The 24,633-nt window shown below is 39.3% G+C and overlaps 1 protein-coding gene across 1 annotated transcript; it reads left to right on the forward strand.

Annotated features, from left to right (window-relative positions):
* Positions 1 to 379: 379 nt before the first annotated feature.
* LOC134534462 (keratin, type II cytoskeletal 1) lies at positions 380 to 18,318 on the forward strand. The gene is made up of 3 exons (XM_063372936.1): positions 380 to 932; positions 6,646 to 7,102; positions 16,242 to 18,318. The coding sequence occupies exons 1-3, from the start codon at positions 428 to 430 to the stop codon at positions 16,243 to 16,245; spliced, it is 966 nt and encodes a 321-aa protein (XP_063229006.1). The 5' UTR covers positions 380 to 427; the 3' UTR covers positions 16,246 to 18,318.
* The last annotated feature ends 6,315 nt before the right edge of the window (positions 18,319 to 24,633 follow it).

Here is a 24,633-nt window from a genome sequence, read left to right on the forward strand (position 1 = left end):
TCCCTGTCCTCATCTCCCTAAGGCCCGCACGACGCGGCCATCCGGAGGACTGCGTTTCTGCGATCGCCGACCTAAAAAAACTGGTTATCTGGCCCAGTTCTTGTTCCCCTCCCTCCCCACGCCGTGGTGCCCACACCGAAGGCGTTACCGACGGGTTTCGACGCCGACCGCGACGTCTGACGCACATCCCCTTATGCCTCGACTCCCCTCCCGCCGTCGCGGCGGGAACGGGGGGGTGGGGGAGGGGGGGGGGGGTCCCCGGGCTCTCCGAGGGGGCGTTCCCCCTCGCGCCCGATAAATAGTGGTCGGGTCGGTTCGCCAGGACCCAGAAGCGGCGGCTAGTCTTTAAAAAGTCGCCCCGCCGAGGTTTCCACCCCACAACACGACGTGGTCCCGCCCGCGTAACGCAGTTCCTCCCGAGTGTGCCATGATCGCGGCCAAGATGGCGCCGCTGTTGTTGGCGGCGCTGCTGCTGAGCCCGCCGGCTTGGGCCGACGAGGAGGACGCGTCCTCCGTCGACGGCTGCCTGCGGAAGGACTCCATCTCCTGCGTGCAGATGTACGTGTTCCGGCAGATGAAGTCCTTCTTCGACCAGGAGCGCATCGAGCTGTTCGGCGGGCTGTCCCTGGTGCGGGAGGCGCGCTCCTCCGGGGCGGACACCACCCCCGCCGGCGCCCGGTCAGGGGTCGACGACGACGACGGCGGGGAGAAGACCGTGGTGGAGTCGCAGGACGTGGAGGGCCGCGAGTCTGCGCTCGAGTACTTCGCGCTGGGCAGGACGTCCACGTTCTTCCAGGAGCGCAGCCTCAAGTGGGACCTGTCGCCCGTCGCCAACAAGATGGCGGAGACGGCGCGCGGCCTGGCGGACAGCGTGCCCGCCGCCGTGCGCGACAAGCTGGCAGAGATCTTCTCCGACGACGACGACGTCGAAGGTGAGGAGCCTCTAGCCGACCGACCAACTTCGAGCCGAAGGCTGTTTTTTTACACGCATCATATTAGCTTCACCTGTTTGTTTGTAACCGACTCCTTTGGGTGCAATTTTCACCCACTTTAAACGGCCGGATTTCATTCAAACTTTGTAGATTTATCGAGGACCGATGACAATACACTAATTTGATAAGATCATCCCATTATTCAATTTGCAAAATAAGATTTTTTGTCAATTTATATAATTTCACAATATTTAGTAGGCTTCGTTTATATCGCGCCAAAGACAAACTGAAAGAAAAAAAAAGTTCGCACATTGTAAAGAAAATCATTTCGCTCATGTGCGAACTCTTTTCTTTCAGTTTGTCTTTGGCGCGATATAAACAAAGCCTACTAAAATATTGTGACATTTAATTAAATGAAAAGTGAGAGTGGGTTATGATTATTTTTGTTTCCCCCTTGCAAAAAGTAATGGCAAGAAACTCAAGTACGCTCTCGCCACGGATACTCATTGGAAGAGTTTAGTATTCTAGCAATGGGGATGGAACATTCTTGTTTTCACCATTTCCCGTGGAAAAAAAAAATATATTTTTTTAAATTCTGAAGTATTTATACTCAGATCCCGGCTCCACAAAAAAAAACAAAACAAAAAAACAACGTTCTATAATCAGGAGCAGCAGGTAGTACTTGGGCTCAGTTAGACTTAAGATATGTTGAAATGTACGTTGTACATTCTGGATTCGAACAGAAGTAGTGCTTAGAGCTGGTGCAGAACTTACGAACAAGATAATTTTCAGAGCCCAGCACATTTGAAACCTTTGATTGAGAGGATGACAGCATGGACGTTCTCAGTCCCTGGCGCACTATCGACAGGGTGGGTTTGTGCTTTTCGGAACTCAGTGACTCTTTTTTTTTTTCGAGCCGAGGTCTGGTCGTTGTCTGCTCGAGACGACACGTGAATCTCTTCTGACGGGAACATTCAGACCTCCACAGCCCGACATTCCCGTAGACCACACGTCATTCAATTATTTTATTTACTCTATACCTCCCTTGCATTTGTTTTATTGCCACATATATGGGAAGCCTACAATGTACTTTCTGCATTGCACAGACCCGAATACTCACGTTGGCAAGCCTTCTTTACACAGACGAGAGAGAGCCAAACACGAAGTTCCCCGAAGTTCATGCTAGCTTTTTTTTGTTTACATGATTTCACAGTATGTTTAATGTAGCTATCCTAACCAAATCAACCGTCCACAATGTTTTAAAGTATTTATAATGTAGCTAATCTAACCTAATTGACCATTAGTTATCATGAGTTGTATATTTATTCATTTACAATGAACAAAAAAAATAAACCCCCGAAGATGCACGATCGGAGGTTTGGCTCTCTCGTCTGTTGAAAGAAGGCTTGCCAACGTGAGTATTCGGGTCTGTGCAATAGAGAATGTACATCGTAGGCTTCCCCAAATATTGTCAAGAGATATTCACCCAGTGTATAACTGTTGAAAATGTTTGTGGTATAATAAAGAATGCCAGGGAGATATCAAATTAAAATCTCAGAAAAAAAACCTTGATACATTAATCATGTGATAAACGATCAAATCAACATGGCGTGTGACACCGCAAGTCTTAAAAAAAAAGAAGTAATTATTGGTGCATGATAAGCTTTTCTGGTTCTACAGCAATCCGTGTTAGTTTTTTTCTTTTTAACACGCTTTTATTAGCTTCACTTGTAAATATGTAAGCAAATCTTGCAAGACGATTTATAATTGTCGTATCGATTTGAAACTTTGCAAGTTTATGTGATCCCGATGACAAAACCATAATCTCATGACTATGATATGAAGACGAAAAGGGGGGGGGGGAAATAGGGGCAAAAACCAATACTTTCATGCTATGGGCAATAACCATGCTTTTTGTATATCCATGAGTCCGGGGAATGGTGGAAATTTGCCCGAAATCGACTGCCCCCTCAAGGGGGGGAGGGGGGGGGGGGTTGGGGGGAATCAAAACAAAAAATTTCGAAAATTGAAGAAATTGAATTTCTTTAGAGTTGGAGTGTTTCCGAGCCGTAGCCACCTCCTCCCCCCTCAGGAAGATGTCATTTGTCCCCGATTTTTTGAAAGTCAGGACAATTAAAGTACGTTAATTTTGACGTGCTTCCAGGGCTTTCGACCACCATCGGACCTCCATGGGAAGGGGGGGGGGGGGGCCCTCAATTGCCTCCAAAACTTTCGGGACTTTGATAAAGAATTTCACATTACATGTCGAGGAATTTATAAACAATATATTAAAATTGGTCAAAAAAGTAAATATAAAATTATATTTTAAAAACTTAGAAAACATGCTATAATTGTGTTATGAACTAAAAAGCGTTGGGTGCTTGATATGAGTTGTCTTAAATTTTCTACCACTTAAGTCATTCGTTGTGAGAGGGTAATGATGTAAATGAAAAAAAAGAACACTTAACGCCTTTTTTTCGTTAAAATCAATTGTTTTGTTTATTACTTACTTCATTCTTTTTTGAAGCTTAGTTTTTTTTTCTTTTTAGTTCATAACACAATTAAAGCGTGTTATTTCATTTTTTTTAAATATAATTTTATGTTAAATCACAATATTAATCTGCAGCTCCTTCCTGAGTTCAAGCGTGGTTTTCATTCTTCTGAAATTGTTTACATCGAGTTTTCTTTCTCATGCAGTGTTGAGCTTGATTTATCCGTCAGTTGGTGAAAGATCTACTCAATTAAACCATTAACTGATGCCGTGTATCGCTTTAATTAGGGCGCATGATCTATAAACTACATAATTAAGTAAACGATAACGTGTACCACCTTAATTTCGCCAGCAATAAAGACAATTAATAAATTTAAAAAAATTAATTTAAAAGGAGACATGCTAACAATAGGCTTGTTAAATTTGATGTACTGAAACTAACTTACTTATTAATTATGTGGTCCTTCGACTTATTTTTCAAATAATAACGATCAGCAATTTTATTCCTGGATAGTCATATATTAAATCTTTAATCAAATCCTCACATTATAATTGTCGACGATTTTGTTATTAATCTGTCTAATGATATGTTTAGTTAATGAGTTCCATCTTCATACAATCATGGATATAACGTTATGGTAGATAATAATGATTTTTGTAAATTAACTTTACGTTGTCACTTTCTATCAAACCTAAACATGTTGCCGTCTCAATTTTGAGAAAAAAATATAGGTTTATTTTTACATTCATGCGCTTGATAGTAAATAAATGCCAATATTATTAACTAAATAGTCAGTACAAATATTCACAATAAAATTAGCATACCAAAAATAATACAAATATACCTTACGAATTATTTTTTTCTAACAACCCATTAACGTCAAACATTCTATATAAAAATTTGGAATTAATATTTTCTATGAAATGGACGTTACATGTTACACATTTTGTAATATAAATTTGTATTCAACCAAAAATTTTATAGTACCTTGCCATTAGCAGCAATACAAAAAGACTGTGTTAGAGAAAGAACAAATAAACATGGTATACTTAATGTTTTTCTTACAGTTTTTCTTACAGATTATTAATATGTGCACCTTTAGATATACTGCACACATCCAGCCTAAAGTCCAATTCATCCCACACTTCGGTTAACACGTCCGGAGTAATGGAAGCAATAGCCTCTTCAATTCTGTGTCTCAACTCTGGCAAATCATTAGGTAGTGGCGGAATGTAGACACGAACTTTTATATAGCTCCAAAGGAAAAAAAATTGCATGGCGTTATGTCAGGTGAACGTGGAGGCCAGCGAAAAAGAGCTCTGTCGTCTCGACCATTACGATCAATACAAAGATCAGGTTCTTCGACTGTTAAACTCTAAATGAAACGCGCGTTGAACTGAAATTACAGATTACTTTCAGCAGATTGCAGAACACAAAATGATTTTTCTCTCAGGAGTAGCCATTTTGAGTAGGTGGCGCTCCAAGCGAAAAAACAACAAAACAGTACTCGTGCATGCGCTTATCTAAAACCGTTTGAGTTAAACTTTAATTGTGACCTTGAACCAACACTCTACAACGGATACCATTAAAATGTTTGACTGAGACCTTCTTGTATGGACATATGTTTTCGGTAAATTATCGAAATATTTTTTCTGAAAAAACTAACATCTCTGGCTGTGACCTATGGCAAGGAAACCATTCCGGCGTGATTTTTGGAAAATATGAAAAACCTAAATCAGGATGACGAATGGGGATTCGAACACGGGTCTTATGAAATACGAGTCCATTCTCTTAATTTCGCGCCACACTGTCCGTAATGACCTCGATGCCTACGAGTCCTTGGGCCTTAAATCATTCAGCGAGAATTCGCTTGTTGCATTGACGTTGGTTGAAAAATTTTTTTTTTATTTTTTTTGGACATACGCCATTGCTGGTTATACTGTACATCGTAGGAAACCACAATAATCGAACCCAAAAAAAAGTTAAATATAAATACACAGAAAACAAGCTTAAAATCAGCCGATGTCAAAAGTTGAAATCATAGAAAGCACAGAGAATTCACTGAAATGAGTTAGAAAAAAATATCACATCGCAGACGAACACATAAGCTTACTAAGACAAAACAGTTGCGACGTTTATATAACTGAGATATGTTCCCGTCCAAGGTACAAAAAGACTGGTAATTGTTTTCTTTTCCTTCATTGAGGTTTCTTATGACACTAGATTTTGTACCCGGCGTTTCCCGGGCTAAACCACCCTTGGGAGCTGATTTTAGGAAAACCTTGTTCTCATGTGAGGTCTATCTAATATAAGGAACATTTCTACAGAGTTTGTTCTGTAGGACATTCACGGGAAAACTTTCATCTTTAACGTCCCTGCAAAATTTTAACGGAGACGAAGGAAGCATCAACAATTAAACATTATTGCCATGGGATTTTCGACCATGAGCGGAGAATTATGATCTTAAACGTCCCCAAACCCCATTTCAAAAAATAATGAACCACATGTTAATTTATTTCTTTTGAAGAATATAATTACATACGTAATTTCAAAATCGTAACATTAAAAAGAAAAAAAATTTCTTCATTCAGTCTAGAACAATCTTTTCTTAGTGTTCAACGACAGTACTCAAGGAACTCCTGTGCAAAATTTCATGCTTATAGACCCACCGTTTGGAGATGTGCGTTGTCTTGTCAGTCAATGTTAAGAATTTTATTAATTATATACATGTACTTTAGGTTCACACCACGTATATTCATCAATACTCCCCCAGGCAAGTAATCCCGTTAGGGCATAATGCTGGTTAGGAGAAAGATGGGTCTTTTACATGCCAGACACTGTTGCCAGTACCTAACATGGGTTCCGAGAACAGGGAAATAGATTCGCCATTTCCAATCGCGGCATGTTACTGGAGAGCGCACGGCTAGGTCGAGAGGTTGAGGAGACCCATACCAACTTCGGCCCCACCGACCCGCCCCCAGCTCCGCCGTGGACCCCCAGACCACCTGCAGAGCTAGTAGCCCCCTCTGTGGGATCTGAGTAGCACCGACACGGAACCATACCTCTCACATCCCTGGGACCCCTCGGTCACCCAGTTTGCTATTGATTATATGCAGTGTGACCTGAAATGGGGTATGTAAAAAAAAAAAACGTTTTAAATCGGTCTTGCCCGCTTGAAAGGACCGTTGAAAGGAACGCGTCGCCATGTGTGTGTGTTGCAGGCCGCGGCAAGAAGAAGAAGCTTCTGAAGAAGATCCTGCCCATCCTGCTGGCCGTGAAGCTGAAGATGGCCACCTTGCTCGGCCTGTCCTACCTCGCGATCGCGCTCATCGCGAAGAAGGCCATCCTCGCTTCGCTCATCTCCATCGCCATCTCCGCCTACATCGGCATCCGCAAGCTGCTGTCCCAGCAGCAGCAGCACCACGGCTGGCAGCCGCACTACGAGGTGGAGACGTACCAGGCGCACGGCGGCGGCTACGGCGGCGGCGGCGGCGGCGGCGGGGGAGTCGCCTACAGCAGCGGCGGCTTCAGCAGCTACGGCGGTGGCGGCGGCGGCGGAGGAGGCGGCGGCTTCAGCGGCGGCTACGACTCCAGCTACAGCGGGCACGGCGAGTACGGGTCGCACTCGTCGCCCGTGGCGCACACGCTCGCCTACAGCGGCCAGAAGCCCGTCAAGAGGTAGGCTCTCACACGTCTACCTTCAGTTCACACGTCTACCTTCAGTTCACACGTCTACCTACAGTTCACACGTCTATCTTAAGTTCACACATCTACCTTCAGTTCACACGTCTACCTTCAGTTCACACGTCTACCTTCAGTTCACACATCCACCTTCAGTTCATACGAACTGCAGTAAACTTAACGGGACTTACCAACGAAGATATTTTACCAGAAATCATGAGCGTAGTTCACCGGGGGACTGCTTGCAAATTTGTGACTTGTGTGACGGGGGTTGATAAAACGTAAACGTCAAAACCATGTTGTATAGAAAACTTTTCGTGCATTTTAAAGTTTTCTGATCATTCCATGGATGTATGTCAAAAATATGGGCAGTATAGAACATACAAAAATTCTTATCTTGTTATGACCAATTAGTGTACAAAACGTATTCCAGGATAGTTTCGCTACCATAAAGTCTCATTTGGCACGCCAAACGCGCTTGGAACGTCCCCCCCCCCCCCCCCCCCCGATGATAACAGAAATGACAACACACGAGTTAACGGCGCCAGACGCGGGTTTCGCCATCCGGACGAAACAAACGAAAACGCTAGCTCTGCGCATGCGCGGAATCCGGGCCACAGAACGGCAACGGATAGGACACCGAAATCCGTTGCGTAAAAGCAAGGGACTGGCCGTAATCCTCTCGTGCACCAGGAATACGGTTACTCTACAGGTGTAACGTATTAAACACGTAGAACCTTTACTCTCGTGCCTCGGGATCTCGGCCAAGTGGCACGCGTCGATACTCCGCCTACCTGGGCACACAGACGGTGCGCAGAGCTTCAGGAAAAACAACGTGATTTCAAAACTACTCAAGATATCCGAGTGGGGTATGTCTACGAAAAGCATTTAAGAGTTTGCTGAGGCCCGAAAAGTACTTTTCATTTCGGATCATGTTTTTGAACTGTATTTCTAGAAGAGTTAAAATGGCTAAAACGCATGTTTTCAGAGCAATTTGTAGGCGTAAAACAACCGGTACAGATCATTAAAAGCACTTAAGGGACTTGCATTACACCTTTATCTTCATTTATCGGCCATATAATGTTGTGGTCGCCGCTAAAATTCCAAAGTTATCCTGTGCACGACGAGAAGGCTACGAGTCGATTCAGAGCCTTGCGATTAGAGGCGATACCGCGCTGGAAGCACCAGCGAGCGTCGCGCTTATCATCCCGCCTCACTAACACACATACACACCTGACGAGGCGGGGTCCCTTTAGGACGTTGCTGGCGCGCTATTGTAATGAGGTCTCGTTCTCCCACGGGTCGTTAAAACAGTGGTGGCTCTCTCGGGCGACGGAACACCTCTGCGAGCCGGTTTGTAACCGCGACCGCTAATGGAAGCTGTTAGCGTTTCCCGCCGTCGTCCCCAGACGAGACAAGGCGACGGTGTGTGATGGAGCGGAGCTGTAATGGCGCTCGTTTCAGGACAAATATGAATATATTTAAGGCATGAACTATCAACAACTAGCTGGTGCTCATTCTAAACGGTGTCGTTAGGCAGGAGATAACCACATCGTTAAACATCAAACAGAAAAAAAAAAATTAGCATGCTTTTTTTGTTTTTAAGTAGCATTTGAAAATGATACACTATCACAATACATAGGCTGTATTTAATACTAATATTTTGGACATACGCCATTGCAGTTTCCCATTGTTTGTCATTGAAAAAAAAATTCGAAAATTTAGAATAAAAAAATTAAAACCAACAGAGAACCAAAACCTAAATCAGCAGATGTCTAACATAATGTTCTGTTCGACAGCAGATAATTTAGATTTGCTTTATGTTTTTATTTTTTATTTATTATTTTGCTTTTCAAAACAATTTTTTTCCACGAAATACAGTGCAAAACTGCAATGGCGTACATGTCCAAAGAAAATTGTATTAGATCAAAAATCCCCATTGCACAAGTTCGATAGTACGCGAAAAATACCAGTTTTTAAACATTTGCATGTATCTTTCATATATGTTCTCCAACTTTATGATTTTTTTTTTGTGTTCTAGCACTACGATATTCAAGTAAATAAAAAGAAATTGCTCTGCCAAGTTGGCGGCAATGAGCCCCCCCCCTAGTTACTTCCCTGTGACGTCACGCGGGAGACGAGGCGTGACGGCGCGATAGACGGGTCGAATGGAGAGTCGTGTAGCCGGATGCGACCGTGGTAATGTCCGCCCGGTTGTAGACGAGTGAAGCCGTTAAGGGCCCCGCCTCGCTAAGGGGTGTATGTGTGTTAGCGAGGCGGGATGATAAGCGCGACGCTCGCTGGTGCTTCCAGCGCGGTATAGCCTCTAAGCGCAAGGCTCTGAACTGGCGCGCAGTCTTCTCGTCGTCACAGGATAACAATGAAATTTGAGCGGTGACCGTAACATTATATGGCTGAGAAATGAAGATGAAGGTGTAATGCAAGTCTCTTAAGTGCTTTCAAGAATCTGTACCGGTTGTTTTACGCCTAAAAATTACTCTGAAAACATGCGTCTAAGCCTTTTTAACTCTTCTAGAAATACAGTTTAAAAACTTAATCCAATATCAAAAGTACTTTCCGGGCCTCAGCGAACCCTTAAATGCTTTTCGTAAGCAGACCCCACTCGGATATCATGAGTAGTTTTGAAATCGCGTTGTTTTTCCTGAAGCTCCGCGCACCGTGTGTGTATCCGGGTAGGCGGGCCCCTTAAAGGATTGCAAACGAGGAGCAGGAGGGGGGGGGGGAGGCGAGGTAGGCGTCGCGGATGTGGAGGGGGCGTCGACGACCCAGAACTTGACCTCCGCTCCGGCGCCGTCTTGCCGCTGACCCACGGAGCGATCCGGGGGGAAGGAGGGGGGGGGGGGGGGGGTGAGCAGTTTCCGAGGTCCGCCGTGTGACGCCGTCCCGTTGACCCACTGCGGAGCCACTTTTCAAACCCACGGACTTGGGGGGAAAAAAAATCCCTCTGCTAACGAACTGGAAATGAACCAACACACCAGGGTTAAAAGTCCCGGCGACTCGGAGAGCTCTAGACAGGGATTGGAGAGTGTGAAGACGCTCAACGACAGAGCTGTAAGTCGTCTGTCTGTTGGATGACTGTTCTGAAGTGGAAATACAACACAAATCAGAGATGTATAAAGGCTAATATCCCAGAAATAGCTCGAAAGAACTCGCAAGGAAAAAAAAACGTAAAAAGATGTCATCATATATAGTAAGTAATGTTAAACAAAGATGTTAACAAAATACAAACAAGGACTTGGCGTTAAACTTCATTATAACAAATAAGAAGGTTTGCTATTCGGATGTTAATGTTGCATGTAGTGTGAAGAGGAAAAAAAGGGAAGGGGGGTATTTCCTTATTTTAAATTATATTAATAACACGGTAGAAATTACTAACACTCACTTCTTAACTTATTACAACACGTTTGCCAACAGTAGGCCTACTGTTAAAAAAACACGTAGGGCCTACATAGTTTGTACATTGATGTCATAAAATCCAGACGCCCAAATTCCAGTTGTCAAGTGTTTGCTTTTTCGTGGACCAGTAAATTAATACAATATATTTATAAATTAAAAATAAAGACTCTAAACAAACTCAAAAGTCGGAGGCACTGTCTGCAATGTTGATTTTAAAATTTATTAGGCGAATAGTAAGCAAATGAGGTATATATGCCCAATGACTTGTATAGTTTTTTGTATTTACATTAAAAAAAATATTCAGATTTCACTAACGATTAGATACAGTTTTCTTTATTGATGCTGATATCTTTACGAGTAGTGTTAACTACAATCCACAACAGGCCTACAAATGTAGAAAAACAAATTCCTTATCGTAGCTTTGGTCATTTTCGAAAACACTAATGTCAGCACTCACACAACACCAGCTAATAAAGAGCTGAGTGCATCGTAGAAGTGTTAGTCTGTTCTACAGTTGAAGACATTCTGGTAAGAAAACAGTTAGCAGAACAAACCGTACCTACATGCTTGAAAGAAACTCGCTAGAAAGATTCGTTAAACAAGCCACCGTGAACTGATTATTAGTTAAACAAAGACTTAAGCTACACGTCAGCAAGGAATTAGACCCGGTTTATAAACTTCGCAAGGCGCAATAACGCGGTATTGTTCAACTTCCAACTTTCTTGCGTTTTGGCTTGCGTTTTCGATTGTAAAATTTGAAGTGAAGTGTTCTGAAACTTTATAAAGGCGCAGACATTATGTATACACTTGTTAAACTTTCAAACAACTGCAAAAATAAGTACACTTTTAAACCAGACTACTGACAACTTCTTTTGTTTTCGTGATAAAATTAAAATATATCAAAAGAAACCCGGGGAATAAATTTGGTTTTGTACAGTTTTACAATATTAAATTATAAGGTTATTGACGTCTTGCAACTTGCTTGCTTTACAAACGTCAGAGATTTCCTTGCGTTGGCTGTGTATTGCGTTGTGGCGTAGATGCGTTCCTTCTGCGGTTTAGAACCCCAGCCTTAGGACCGTTCTACAATGGCACGCAAACGGAGACGGATCCCCGGAAAACATTTCACTATCGCGTCTGCTGCTTCCACAATGGAAGGAAACGTAACACATGGCAACCAGTGATATTTAGTTTCAAGGTTACGAAATAAAGATTTAATTATAAAAAATTGGTTGTCTGTAAAGTCGGTTTACGGACGATAGTTTAACGTGACAACGTCATAACAAAACATCGATGAAATGATTGCATACTTTTATGAATAATTTTTATTGAATTATCACTATTTTGTATGGATACAAAGAAGGTGTGAAATGAAATCGACAATTTAATTGATAAATTTACTTTTATTTGCACTCATTAATTCAAATATGTTTATACCTTTAACGAAGAGAATATTTTAACTATAACTTTTATACATGTTGCTATTTAACTTCTTCCAATCTGTGTTATTCTGTTAAGGATAGGACGATGATAGGAAAAGTAGGAGATGAATGGGAGTGTTTCAAGTTTAATGTGCCTCGAAAAAGTCAAATCGATGGATGTTCCAATCGAGTGGAAGAGAGATACATGCGGCGCAAGCGTAAAATGAGCGTAACGGTACACAGCGTAACGGGACACTTTCTTCGTGCTTGCAGCCGGCGTTCATCGATTTATTAGACGTTGTCACGTCAAAAAATATTTTGCTTCGAAACCATAGCACGCGCATAATTTACACGAATAAGAAAAATAAACTACAACGTTATAATGTAATGCTAGATATGCTTGAACTTGAAAAAAAAAACTTTCAACGTATTCAAAACATAAACAAACACGGCTCCTTCCACAGCTAAGTACTCGGCTTCTATTGGTCGCACGGAGCAAACAATCGTAAACAGATCAGCTCAGTATCGCCGATCTAATCCGTACGGGTCCATCTCCGTTTCCGTGTCATTTTAAAGTTGTTTTTTTTCGTAACCTACTACGTGTTGTTTTCGTAGAAGTGGTCAGAGTTAGGGAGGGACCTAGGTGCGTCTCAGGCCGAAGCCTACATGCCTGGTCATGCTGGGATTGGCCGTGCAGGTAGAGGGTTGCATGCACCGTGTGCTTTGTGCGAGGATTGGCCAGTCAAGGCAGAGATTGGCACCATGAATAACTTTCCTATAAAAAAATATACCAAGTAGGGCCCAGTTGAAACCTGCACACAGACCTGGTCACAGACAGAGGATGGCATGGATGAAGAGTTGGAAAGAGTAGAGAATAGTCTACCATGCGATGGGGGTTGGGAGCTTGCTGTATTTACGACGATTCATTTATTTTTTCCTAACCTAACTAAAACTAAGTGTATTTTGGAGGGGTCCGGGTTAGGGAGGGACCTAGGTGCGTCTCAGGCCGAAGCCTATACGCCTAGTCATGCTGGGATTAGCCATGCAGGGAGAGGGTCGCATGCATCATGTGCTAGGAGAGGATTGGCCAGCCATGGCAGCGATTGGCGCCATGACTAACTCCCCTCACTCTTAAATCTAGACTATAACTAGAGATAGGTTGGGCCCAGGTAAAACCTGCATGGCCACAGGGAAAACCCTGGGCACATTCATGCGGGATGCAAATTGGCATGCATTACGTGTAGGAATTTACAGGAGACAGAGGATGTTCTGGATGAAGTGTTGGACAGAGTAGACAAGAGTCTACCATGCGGGGGTTGGGCACTTGGACTCGTGGTCCGCTTTGCTAATTGTCCAGTACTGGATTTAGTGACCAGGGACGCAAGCGCCCTATTTACGACGGGCCTAACAGGTGCTACCGGAGTTGCACGAGCGAGCGGCGAGCTTTGGTGAGATTCGGAACGGTTGAGGCCGCGTAACGAGCTGGTGTGCACCTCAGGCGTGACCCGGGTCCTGGGTCAGCTCTCCGGGCGGGCTGACCTACTGCAGCCGACGCGTCGGCGCTTGTTTCCAAAGCGTATGCGGTCGGTTCGGCCGTCGACCTAGTCCGCGTTCAAGGCCACGCGTCGTTATATCCAACGAAGAAACAAACAAGCAAAAAAATAAATAATAAATCTGTAAAACCGGTTGCGATTGTAGGCCGGACTAACGAGAACACGAGTCCCGTTGTTACGCTTCGACCTTGCGAGGACGGATTCCCTCGTAGCGGAACAGCTAGCTGTCCCATTTGACCGGCTGTCGACGAGCCCGGAGAGGAAAACGTTGCGAGACGTCCAGTCATCGTGCCGCAGTCAGGGCCGATGAGTCAGGATGACAAGCGAGACGCTCGCTGGTGCTTCTAGCGAGGTGTCGCCTCCGAAGCGCAAGTTTTAGTGGGGGACGATAACATTTTATAGCTAGAGACCGGGAAAATTCGCGGGTTCATTTCGCGATATGCTAAAATTCAAATATTTATACTGTGGTGCTGCTTCTGCTATTGGTTCACTGTTAATATGTAGGACTCTTGGCCAATTAGAGACAATCAATAAAAAAAAGTATCCAATCACAAGTTACCCACTTGAGACGCCTCAAAATTCAGCACCCAATGAACAGGCGCCGTTTGTCCAAGTAGGCAGAGGATATTGGAGTCTATCCTGGAGGTCATTGAACTCGCGAATTTTTCCAGTCTCTATTTATAGCGTAAAAATGAATGCAAAGTTCCTTGGATGCTCTCAAATATCCATACCGGGAGTTTAATACCTAAATATTGTTCTGTAAATACCTGTCTTGTGAAATACAACACCAAACCATTCTAGGACCACGTTGTCTTGACAACCTTAGACGCATCGCGGTTGACATTAGCTTAGATGAAGGAATTTATCATAAAAAATAGTCATAATCACTCATGTGAAAAGAGTATATGTTTTGGTTTCTCTGTATTTATTTCAGGAATCATTCTCAGCATAACTTCGCTGTTTTTTTTCCTCACGGTGTAATAATAATACTTTACAGTAATGCACACACTTGAGAGTGAGAGACATTCCGCTTTTTGACTTGAAAATTATTCGAATACTAACTATGTACCTACACCGATTCGATGTCTTCTAGAGCTTGTCAAATTTTTCGGTGGTCAAATCAAACAAGGAAAATAAGCAAACGTTTTTTTGTAGAGCAGATTTGTTGTAAAACAAGGATAAATAGTAGAGGGTCTGGCCATGCACGAGACGATTCCTTGCCAAATCGCCTCTACTTTGTGGTTCTATGTTTGTGTCTAAAACCCTCTTAATTATTAATGGGTTTGACTCAATTGTCCTGAAAATGAATATCGAACTGGATTCTTAAAAGAGTATAGGTATTCATATCAGTGGTGGTTCTATGAGAGTGCTGACGGGGGTGTTCACTCCCCCCCCCCTCCCGAGCCCAACAGCCCACGTAAACTATACAAAAATTGAGAGGTAACAATGAAATATAATTTACTCCAGACCACACCTGCCCCTTGAAGTCGGTTCAATTTTTTTTCATAGTGCTACCGTACTGAAAGTATATGTATATATATATATATATATATATATATATATATATATATATATATAGTACTGTAAAAATAAGAAAAATCCGTAGTTTTTATATTTAATTTTCTTTAAAGTGACGTTTTAAGGAGCTACGTACTTATTTTCTAGAAATTTCGGCCCACCTTTTTAACTGTGAGGTATTCCACTTACCCAAAAACCCTCTGGTCATCCGCTTTCCACAAATTCTAAGCTTGGCCCGCGCTATTGATTTATTTGTTTAGGATAGAAACAACTCATTATTTTTAGAAACGTTCCCTGAACATTTTGAGATATTTCATTCTAGCTGGTGGCAAACACGTATATTTCTTTGATAGTTTCTGTAAAGTAAATACTATACAGTATGTCCTCAAAAGAATATTCCAGTTATAAATTTTAATAGCATCAACTGTAAGCGTTGTAGATTTTTGGTTAAAGGTCATAATTAAATAGTTACCAAACAGTTTTAGATAAGAGCATGCGTAAGTACTGCTTTTGTTTTCTTCGCTTGCAGCGGTACCTACGCAGAATTTCTACTCCTGAGCGTAAAACGTTTTGTGTTTTGCAATTTTCTAAGAGTGAATCTGTAATTTCAGGTCAACGTGCGTCTCGTTTAAAGTTTAATTGTTGAAGTCCCTGACCGTTGGATTGGTCGTAATGGTCGAGACGTCAGAGCTCTTTTTCTCTGGCCTTCACGTTCAACTTACATAATGGCATGCGAATAATAGAAGATCGTGTCTACGTTCCGCCGCTACCTAATGATTTTCCAGAGTTGAGACACGGAATTGAAAATTTATATTGCCTCCATTTCTCCAGACGTGTTAACAAAAATTGTGGGAAGAATTGGACTCTAGGTAGGATGTGTGCCGTATAACTATAAGGTGCACATATTGAATATTTGTAAAAAGAACTTGGTTAGCTTACCTTCAATTTTGATGTTTGATTTGTTTTAAATTGTCTAAATTAATCTATTATGATATAAAATTTAAATTGGGATATTCTTTTATGGACATCCTGTATTCCTTGTCCTCTACAGATGTGCTACTCTTTGAACTTCACAATTTTACGTTCTCAAACAATTTTCTTGGAATTATTTTTTCCCTCGAAAAGCAAAATCTTTTCGAGTGCTGAACATTTGAATGGTGTTTGGGTATCTGAGGATTTGATCGGCCCGTTCCTTGATCTTATTTTTCGTTTGTTTGTTTGTTTCAGGTAGACCGGCCGGTCGCTGAGGAACCCTTGGAAGAAGCGCGCAAGCCCACGAGGTGTCAAGCCAGTTTAATTTATTTTTGTTAACTTATTTAAGGTTCGGAGTGGCGTCCGATGCGCGTGTCTCGTCCCGCTGAGACACCGGCGCGCACGGCGTATGTAGCGCCCTTTCGCGACAAAAAAAAAAAAAAAGTCGCTGAGGCTACACGCCGCTGCCTGCCCAAGATGCTGCAACACCACTTACATCCGCAAACTGACGTTCTAACATGTACATATACCGCGTCCACACACACAGCACGTCCGACCGACAACACATCCCAACAACCCCCGAACTGGAATGACCATCCAGGAAGCTACAAGACTGAATATCCACACCAACAGAGCTTTGCGAATCCATAAATAAAGAAAGAAATAGCCTCAACTTAAGCATCTGAACGTCTTGCTGTTATCCTGGTCGCAGTGACGCAACTGACTCATTTACTCATGCTCCCCGAACTCATATTTAGAAGTGAGTTCGTACTTATGAAGGAGAAAAATTCCGCGGTGACACAGACAATAATAGCGACAAAAGAACTGTGGGTTAGTATTTTTTGACGAACACGCTATAATATCGCTGGACTGAAATTAGAGACAAGTGTTATTACTTTCACTGCACGTGGCCGACGAAATGATGTACTGAAATTCTTTATACAATGTTTTCTTCAAACGCGTAGTTTTTACGATAGTTTTACTTTGCAAACTTGTAACCAGCACTAACGTAAAGTATTTCACAGTGAATGTCGGCCGCTTTGGCTACCTGAAACTATATTTTATTAAATACTCGCAATGTAGGCTGCGGGAAATTATTACAACTTGCCTCTATTCGACCAAAAACAAGGGAATAAAAGAAATTAATGGTAATTTTCTGCTAAAAAAGATTGCCGTTTCATTTCTAAGAGAGCTACGAAGTTTTAAATGATCCACTTATAATAATTAACGTCTATAACTGCACTATTTTTATTCAGTCACACATAACTAGGTGCAATGGTTTAAAAAAAAATGTGTTTGAACTGATTCTATATACATATATATGAGTAATTGTAATTATATAAAATTGATTTAACTCAATCTGTTTCCGCTCTAAAAATATAAAAAATATTATTGCTATGTCTAAAATCTAAAATACTTGACGGACTTACTTATAATAACAACTAATTTTATTGTGTTACAACAAGAGTTACCTACAACTGCGTCTGTATTAAAAACGACAAGCAAATAATTGCATTCAGACAAATTGTTTGAAGGTAGATAGACTTTTTTATATTTCTCGACGACGACTGTTACTTAAACATAGAGACTGAAGTTTTTTTTTATTTATTGCGATACTTGTATCAGGGTAGCAGAAATACGCTAAGGTGATACATCAACAATTCACACCCTTCATTATTGTTAAATTAGGCAAATAATAAAATAAATAATTAAATTTATCATTACACATGTGTACCTTACAATATTAACATTTTGTTTTGTGAAATTACTTATCTTTAGTCTAAGAGAGTCCAGGACACAGCCCCAAAATTTGGGGAACTTAAGAACATGCATGTTTATGAATGACACTTTTTCAACTAGTCGTTCCAACAGTACCTACTATAAAAACACATTCTGATAAATATATTTCTAAATATTTTGAATAGGTTTTTACGATGTGAGAATTTATTGCCATAAAGTTCACATAGATTAGTTAAATTTTTATTATACAAGTACTTATGTTGTATGAATATTATATTTAACTTTAGTGGTCAAAACGTACATAATTTTTTGAGTAAGGAAAGAGACATATGTTATCTTAAGGTATGAAACAATTGAAGGGATTGTACTTTTGTTGGTAAACTCAGGTGAAAGAATTAACTAGTAATACGATTTTAGAATGATTCGTTTTTTTTTTTTTACAAGTTATGAAAACATTACAGCAACTAGTCTTTAATTTTTTTTAAAAAATGCAATAATATTTTTGTGTTCATAATAGTAAGTCAGTATCGTGTTTTGTTATGTTTTTGTTAATTTCAGTTTTGAATAAAATTATTGTTACCTTTATTGCAAACACTTGTATTTTCTTGAGAATTTTTTACACCTGCATTCTTACTCACAACAAATTCATCTCTTCGTTTCCTCATAGAGAGAGCCGTGTGCTTTGAAGAGTATTGTCTGAAAAAAAAAAACAATTGTTTTTCGAGGTATGAATTGACAGGTGAATAAAGCTCCAAGGTTTTCCCAAAACTGACCCTCATTTCCTTTACTATCTTCTACAATATTTCACTACACTATTGAAATGTCCTTGTATGAAGGACCAAAACAAACCTTCAACGATGTTATAGAGACTTTAATAAAAAAATATTTATGTTATTTCTGCATAGCCTCAAGTCAATTGATCGTCAGTTTAGATATTGATTGAGTTACAGTTTTACCCTTTGTTGTTTTAAATTTTAAAATACAAGTTATTACGGCCCCAACCCCTCCCGAGCCCGGAATTTATTTACTATACGAGTGTGTGTCCCCGTGCGAATAATCATAGGGTGATTTTTTTCTTTCATTATCACATAATGTAATAAAATAAAGTTATCATAAATCGTAAAATAATTATTGATTGTGATAGAATAAATAAATTAATTTATGTATTTGGCACATAGTAGTATTGGTATAAGTGGGTGTTGGTAAAAATGAGAGCTCACCTTATATCGGTTGCACTTGGTTGTGAAAATATGTGGTTTTATTGTTATATCTCCGGCTCCCGAAATCTTAGCGAGATTAAATATACACTAGTTTTTAAGACAGATAAACTTTTAAACACAAAAAGTTTCATCAAAATCGGTACAGTAGCTTTGCATCAAACTCGAGCAAAAAGACAAACTACAATTTTATAATAGTAATATCTCCGGCTCCCGACATCTTAGCGAGATTAAATATACACTAGTTTTTAAGACAGATAAACTTTTAAACACAAAAAGTTTCATCAAAATCGGTACAGTAGCTTTGCATCAAACTCGAGCAAACAGACAAACTACAATTTTATAATAGTAATAGCTGCAGTACCTGGCGTTGCCCAGGCTATTTATTGACGAAGTTAAAAACTAAACTGTTTCTAGCGCCGTTAGTTCGCTATTCGACGCGAGCTCCACTAAGTGAACGGGTCTCGCCGAGGAGAAGGATAGGAAGTTGACAGACCTTACTATATGACCGTGTGATTGACATAGAAGAATGACACACTCTCACTGTTTGTATGTCTTCTGTTATGAAAATGGCCAGCCGGGATTTGAACCTGTGTTCACTGGAATATGAATCTAGTGTCTTAAGACTAGTTCCATAAACTTCGATAGTGTATCTTTCCTCATCTTCAGATTGCCTTGTATTGATGCCCCATGCTACAGGCGTGAGTGTACGATCATTGCATAACTGTACAAATACATAGTTTCATACTAGAGGACTCCATATAGGCTATCATCACATGTCTTTAAAAATTATTGACATCTAATATTATAAATACGACACCTATATTTTTTTTTAAATTACAGTTATCAAAATTTTAATTCACGTGTTCTGAGTATATCGTGTACGAGTGCGTGTAATACATGTGATTTTGTTTACACATTTACCATGGGTGTAGACAGTATTTGTGGAAGGGGAGGGCAGAAGCCAGTCCCTCATCTGGAAACTCTTTTAAAAATATAAAGCTTGAAAATACATTTTTAGACTAGTTGACGATCCCTTAAGTGCTTTTTGAAAGTCCTGCCACTGTAATCTTTGTAAAATAAAATACTTTGTGTAAATAAATCTGGCAACCATACTTCCCCCCTCTTTTTTACTACGCTATTGACACTTATTGTTGCAGAAACAGGTTCCTCTTTTAAGTAAGCTTATAAAACAAACAAAACACAAATTTGTTTAAAGAATGTTAGTATCTATGTGAATTTCAACAAATTCAGTGTAGTTCATTAAATAAAATTTCAACTGACAAACAACATTTTCAATAATGGGTAAATTAATTCAAGATGTGGTTTCGGACATAGCTACGTCATTACTCATTAAACTGTATGTCATGACAAACCTCAGTCTGTTTGTGCCTTAAGAAGAGAATAGATCTATTTCCCGAAACGTCTCAACTGTTATCTTAGGAATCATATACTGTGTGTTAGTCTGCGCTATCATCGTTGTGGTTTTTAAAATATCTGTTTTTTCGCTCAACTGTTGCTTACGGTGTTTGTCTATGCTGTCGTCACTGTTTATTCACATCACTGGGTTCACCTGTGCGTCTCTGTATAGTCGTTGTTTTTTTTCAATTTTTATCTGTTATGTTTCATTGTTGAGTTATTCTGTTTGCCGTTGTGCCGTTTGTAAATGGAACAGAAATATTCATGTAAAGTTACATATTTGTTAATTTGTACATTTACATGAAATGCCCCTCCAATTTTTAAAGTTATTTGCAAAAAGTTGTGTGCTTTCCAGTATTAGATGCGCATATTAAGCACGGTAAAACAAAAGAAAGCCAAATTGTTGAATATTCGATCGATTATATTTCCATGGTTTTAAAAAAATATGCCGAATGAACACTCAATTAAAGTATAAAATTATTAATGATTTTTGGAAGAAATATTCAGTTATACCACGACATATGCAAAAATAACCAAAGCGATGTGATGTACTAAGTTATATCTTTCTTTTAGTATTGCAAACAATTCCTGGTCAACTGGTTTACAATAGAATCTTTTGTAAAAGTACCTACTGAAAATTTAATTCTGTGAGTTGTCCAAAGTATTTTTCGTCTTTATTTACTGTTCTAATACCAATTTTTTCTACGTAATTATCTATGTTTTGATGTCTGTTATTGAGGTTTCTTATGACATACATTGTAATGAGCAATGGTGTATGTCCTAAACTATAAATATGGTTGTGTACTTAAAGAAGTTCATGTTTAATAATCCCGATGATTTAATTAAGTTTCTCAGGGTTTCATTGTATGAAATAAAACATTTATGCTCCTGCTAAACTCTCATATATGCTCCTGCTTAACCCTGGGGTATGCTAATTCCAAATTATGTACTCAGGAGTACTGCAAGTTCCAATATAATATATTTGTATTCAAATAATGTTATTATTTATAAATAAGTAAGCAAATATCACAAAACTAGTGTCATCTAAATTCTTAGTCTTCACAAACTGATCGTTTTAAGGTCAGTACTATCATTACCTGAAATTCCGGCGATGTCAGAATGAAAATATATCTTTTAATTTGACATCTCGAACACTATCATAGATTTAGTACTTAATTGAAGATTTTGTAAACACCTATTGGCAAACAGTTGTTTGAATATATTTCCAGTATTAGCTGCACATATTAAACACGGTAAAACAAAAGAAAGCTAACAGTTATATAAAAAGTTAACTTTTCTGTGGCTTTAAAAACAAATTAATAAAATGTTTATTCAATAACTTCATGCTTGTAAGCACACACATATATTTTTTTAACTAACACACTCTTTTAATATCTAACATTTATTTAAAAATAACTTTACCATCTTACATATTTTTTTACTAGTCTATATTTCTATATAATTATTGTACAGCGGGACTGTTAAGTTGGTTTGCAGGAAATCAACTAAAATATTTCCAGACTAGTTAAACAACTGTTCACTGTTATGAAATCACATAATTCATACTGAACGAACAACATAAGAACACATAAATTTGTTCGTTACCGAGGTTAGGTGTTACCTACTGCACGTGTTGATTACACACTAAACTACAGTAAACTCGTGGAATATCATATCAGTGTTAAGAAGGCTGCAAGTGTTCGCTCTACCACTCTGGTTCTGGGGTAGAGCGCCTGCCTTGTGACTTGTAGGACCCGGGTTCGCGCCCCGGCTCCTCCAAGGCGGATTGCCCAGACGAAATGGTGGCATTTTCTCTGGTAGGAATACAATCCCTTGTAACAAGTCAGGCTACCAAAGAAACGGTGGGTGGAACAGAAAAAAACCTTCCAGGTGGCTTCCAAATGGGGAGCCCGTTTCTTTTCTTGGGCTCCCCATGCGGTGGCCATTCCGGGGGTTTCTCCGGGGGAACGGAGTTTTGCAAAAATATTTTTTGTAGTTTTGTATCTTTTTAGTTTTTAGTAACTGTAGCATTACCATTCCACCATGCTATAAAAAAAGCTCAATCCAACATATATATTTTTTGCTTTTGTACATAAAATTTTTGAATTAAGTGTGTATCAGTCAGTGAGTGGTTGTATACCGATGTTAGGTGTTCAACCATTTTTCGGTATATATTTTCTTGAAGTATTATTGACGGTTAAATTTAAGTCAAAAATCTTTGTTATGTAGTATTTTAGAAATTATAATATTTATAGGTAGGACATTAATTTTATTCCTAAAAATATTATTTCTGTAAAACCACATAGTTTTCAATCAGGAAGTTTGTCTTTAACACACGCTTGATATATATGTGTGTACCATCCAGACATAAATAAAATATTTTTATTTCAAAATGAACAAAGCCTTTGATACTTTCCAACACAATCTTATTATTAAATAATTATCAATTTTAGGCGTCGTCAAGCAATGCGTGGTATATATATGTTTAAATTATCTTACGAATAGACGCTTTTCAGTCAAATTTGCAAATGCAATTTAATGGTATTAGGTGTTCCACAAATTAGTAGTTTATCGCAACTTCTCTTTAATATTTAATAAATGATATTCCAACTGTATTGTATAACCTTTAGTAAAACAAACTAATTCAAGTAATCAGAATTATCACATGACATTAAACGTGGCGTCCTCTTTTAAGACCTTCGAGTTGTATTGGATGCGAAGTTGTTTTTTTTTTTTTTCCCCACCAAAATGTAGATGATACTATTAGCATAAATGTTGATGGTTCAGATATAATATCTCGGTTTAGATTAAGAATTCAAACTTGCAATTACAGAACCATTATTAACTATAAAATGTGTAAAACATTATAACTGCTTTTGAATAATCTACAAATATTCATTGGTAAAACTTTTGCAATCTACATATTTATATTGTAGACACAATTTTAGTTTCTGTTTAAGATTTTTGTAAAGATTTTGTAAAGTAACCAATTAGTTAACATTAACTTCATCAATTTTTATTTATACGTGTGTTTCGTAGGTGCTGTAATGCACAAAAAACTGAACTTCAATTTGATCTGACAGTTTTGATGAAGCAAGATAATATGTTACGCATAGTAATATTTTTTTTTATTTTCTAATATAAAAACTTCAGCATAGATTATATTTGAAAGACTACAAGCCTGTGCAAAGCCCACCAACATTCGATATACGAGCCTATGTCTCCCCTAGAGAGCCTGTGCCTTTTACACTACACAAAAATATTTTCCCCCCATTTCAGAATCTTACAAATACATTTGTAGACTTTAAATAATTTAATATGGATATTAAAAACCTTAATATCTGAGTTGAAAAAATTACATAAGAAATTGAATATTTGCGTTGGATTTGTACTCATTAAATAATGATCTACAATTATTTTTACTAATCCAGTGTGGGGAAAAAAAAAGTAAATTCTATGAAGCTAGTTACAGTACGATTTTACGAGTACGGCCGTTTTCCTCATTGCCCTCTTAGGTTATGGCAATTTTCCATCATGGTACTTTTCCGTCACCTCCGTCAAAACAGGACAATTTTTTTTTTACAAATCGTTGTAATAAGAATACAGTGCTGTTTTCTATTCCACATTTTTGGAAACATTTGTTTATACTAGTGCGTGATCTATGCGGTGATTTGTGATTGCAACTATGACAGTCAGAAGCGTCATCAGTAGGCTTTAAAGTTAACCTGAGAAACAGCTGAAGGGTTGACAGCGCTACCTACCGAGTATTCTATACATTACTTCGAGAGAATTCCATGGAGTGTATAAGAAAAAATGGTAGAATTCCGTCTCGTTATTTTAACTTACGGCAGTTTTCGAAGAGGCCAGGCGGAATTCGGACATTATGGTAGTTTTCCAGTGTGGCAGTCTTTCGCGCCCCCTCTCAAACAACCTTGACCTTGAACCCCATAGAACACTCAGTGGTTAACGCACAATTTATTTCTACTTACCATTTCATTGGCATCGATAACGCTTTCAGTTCCTAAATAAATTTGATTTACAGTAAAACTTTTTTTTTTAAGCATTGAATACGTATTTGACTTCGAAATAGGTACCTACTTTGAAGGAGACATAAATAAATAAATTTAAAAAAAAACTTTGGAAAATAAAAATTACCACAAAATGCGTTTCCAAGCTGATTGGCTTTAGGAATAACTTGTGTTGACTTCCAGGCGAAGCTAAAAAGTATTAACTTTGATTTTAGCTTCAGTTTTCTTCTCAGCTCTGCGAAA

The sequence above is a fragment of the Bacillus rossius genome, chromosome 7 (genome assembly GCF_032445375.1).
Source record: "Bacillus rossius redtenbacheri isolate Brsri chromosome 7, Brsri_v3, whole genome shotgun sequence".
Classification (NCBI taxonomy): Eukaryota; Metazoa; Arthropoda; class Insecta; order Phasmatodea; family Bacillidae; genus Bacillus; species Bacillus rossius.